At 35.0% G+C, this 2,629-nt stretch overlaps 1 protein-coding gene across 1 annotated transcript; it reads right to left on the bottom strand.

The window, feature by feature from the left end:
• Positions 1 to 341: 341 nt before the first annotated feature.
• LOC112800885 (MYB-like transcription factor ODO1) lies at positions 342 to 2,267 on the bottom strand. The gene is made up of 2 exons (XM_025843332.2): positions 1,951 to 2,267; positions 342 to 1,326 (listed from the first exon to the last, which is right to left on the bottom strand). The coding sequence occupies exons 1-2, from the start codon at positions 2,211 to 2,213 to the stop codon at positions 807 to 809; spliced, it is 783 nt and encodes a 260-aa protein (XP_025699117.1). The 5' UTR covers positions 2,214 to 2,267; the 3' UTR covers positions 342 to 806.
• Positions 2,268 to 2,629: the final 362 nt, after the last annotated feature.

Below are 2,629 nucleotides of genomic sequence, written 5' to 3' on the forward strand. Positions count from 1 at the left end.
AAAAATTTAATTAATTTATCCTAAAGACATACGATAAGTTTATCACTAATAAAAAATTTAATATAAAATAAACACATTAAAAGTTTAAATTTTTTTATATTTTCAACAAAAAAATTTTAACTTATAATCTTAACATGTACCTTGATAGATAAATCCTTAAAAAAAATTCACGTTTCAACCATTAACACAAAATTAAAATGAAAGTATGACATTAACCACTACTTTATTTAGGTTTCAATGCCGATGGTAACTGCTAAATCATGCATGTTCATCTCAGAGTTCTCTCTGTCTAGCCATGAGGATGTGAAATAAACAAAGAAATGGAAAGAAAAACAGCAAAATTTATAACCGCAATAAAAACAAGATTTACCATTATATCTGCTTCAAGGTCAACATCCATGTACAATAGGTTTTATAACCACAAAAAGCAACACACAGTTTGCAGTTCACAGTTCCCAGATTTTGTCCCTAAACCTAACACATACACAAATGATTACAGCACTTTTAAAATTACAAGCAATGCGGCATTGGGGGGATTTGGTTTGCTATCACTTTTGCATTTTGGTTGGCGAGGAACCTCATTAAGAGTAAAGGTTCACGTCCACCTTCCTAGAATATTCCGGAACATACAATAGTAAATTTCAACTTCACTTTAGTTTAAAACCATGGTATATATTTACGTATTTATGTACGTATATATAGATTGTATTTTAATTAAAAGGTTATATCTGTTATATATATATATGTTCACCTTCTTAAACATACACAGGTCACTCATCACCGTACTCCATGTATATCCTAAAATGCTAATGCCATTTTGTTTCCTCTGTTTCCAGAGTTTGGGGAGCATTTGACTGAGTCTCATTGAAACAGTTAAAACCAAAGTCATGAATGCCAAAGTCTTGACAGTCCAATAACCAAGATGTAGGAGTAGTATCCCATAATGCATCAATGAGTGGAGTATCATCAAGCCACAAGCTGTTCAATATTAGAGATTCATCCCCATCCCCCGATGCAGAACAAGAGTTTTCAGTTGGTGGTGACGAACTCGACGAGTTCTCCTGCTGTGAATTGATGGGAACCGGTACCCCATTATTATCGTTGTTGTTAACAACACTTTCCTTGAGCTGTTGTTGAGGTTCTGGCAATTGCTCTGCTGATTCGGATGAAGATGATGATGATGAAACTAGCTGTTGCTTAGCAAGAGGTTCATGAGTAACAGGGTCAATACCCATCTTAAGGAGCTTTTTCTTGATGTGTGTGTTCCAATGATTCTTAATCTCATTATCTGTCCTCCCTGGTAACCTTGAAGCTATCTTAGACCACCTGAGACAAAGAAACTTTACCATAAGTAGTTAAGTAAGCTTTAGGCTGCGTTTGGAATGGAGATCGGGAGACAGAGACTTAGAAACTGAGATTAGATTATGTTTCTGTATTGTGTTTTGTGTAAAATATATTGAATTATGTCTAAGTATTATGTTTGATTTAAGATAAATATATAATCAAAAAATAAATTTAAAATTTAAAAAATTAAATAAAAATATTATTAAAAAAATATTATTAAAGTTTTAGTTTTCGGTTTTAGAAATTTCAGTCCGAAAGGACTAAATTTTGTGTCCCAATACCAAAATTTTAATTTTAGTAGACAAACACTACCTATGTGTTTTGGGCCTTCCTTATTTGTTGCTTTGCATCCAAAGATAAGTATTCATAAGTTAGAACAATGCTAGAGGACCAGCAATTTTTGTGATTGTTAGCCATCAACTAGCCATCAATGATGATTTGATGATGTGAGATTGGTGTGAGATTTCATCCAATGGCTCACCTTCCTCTGCTGGTTACATGCTGGCCAAAATTCAATAAAATTGCTGGCCCCCTAGACTTTTCCATAAAGTTAATCTGTGTATAGCAAAAACAAGGGAAAAAGTGTTGGAATAAGATTGTATGTACCTGTTGCCAAGACGAGCATGGAGATCGATGACAAGTTGCTCCTCAGAATGAGTGAGGAGGCCTCTCTTCAAGTCAGGGCGAAGATAATTGGTCCAACGAAGACGGCAGCTCTTTCCACAACGCTTAAGGCCTGCAAGCTTAGGCACAGTTCTCCAACAGCACTGTCCGTTGCTCATGATGAAGTTCATAAGCTTCTTATCTTCTTCACTTGTCCATGGACCTTTCTTCACCCCAACTTTGTCACAGCATGGTTGTCTCCCCATACTGCTATACCAACACACTACTTTGTTTACTTTGATTGCTCCAATAACCCAATTGCCCCACACCCACCTATATATATAACAAAAATTATAAGGAGGCAGAGACCAATTGGGGGCCACCAATGGGTTCTGAAAGCCACCTTGGAACTAATATATATATTTATGGGGTGTTCTCGTATTTTTTATATCATATATATATTTTTTATAACCTACATGTGTTATATCATCCCAAACAACTCTTATTAGAGACGAAAATGATTTATCTTTTTCCCATCTCCCTTTACTGATCCACTCCCCTGATTCAAATCTTACTCAACCATTTCGTCATCACCACGTATATGTGTCGCTAATTTATTGGATGTACATTATGATGGAATAGGGTAAGGGATTATGAAAAATAATACTTGTGTAACTCTTTT

The sequence above is a fragment of the Arachis hypogaea genome, chromosome 5 (genome assembly GCF_003086295.3).
Source record: "Arachis hypogaea cultivar Tifrunner chromosome 5, arahy.Tifrunner.gnm2.J5K5, whole genome shotgun sequence".
In the NCBI taxonomy this organism is placed as follows: Eukaryota; Viridiplantae; Streptophyta; class Magnoliopsida; order Fabales; family Fabaceae; genus Arachis; species Arachis hypogaea.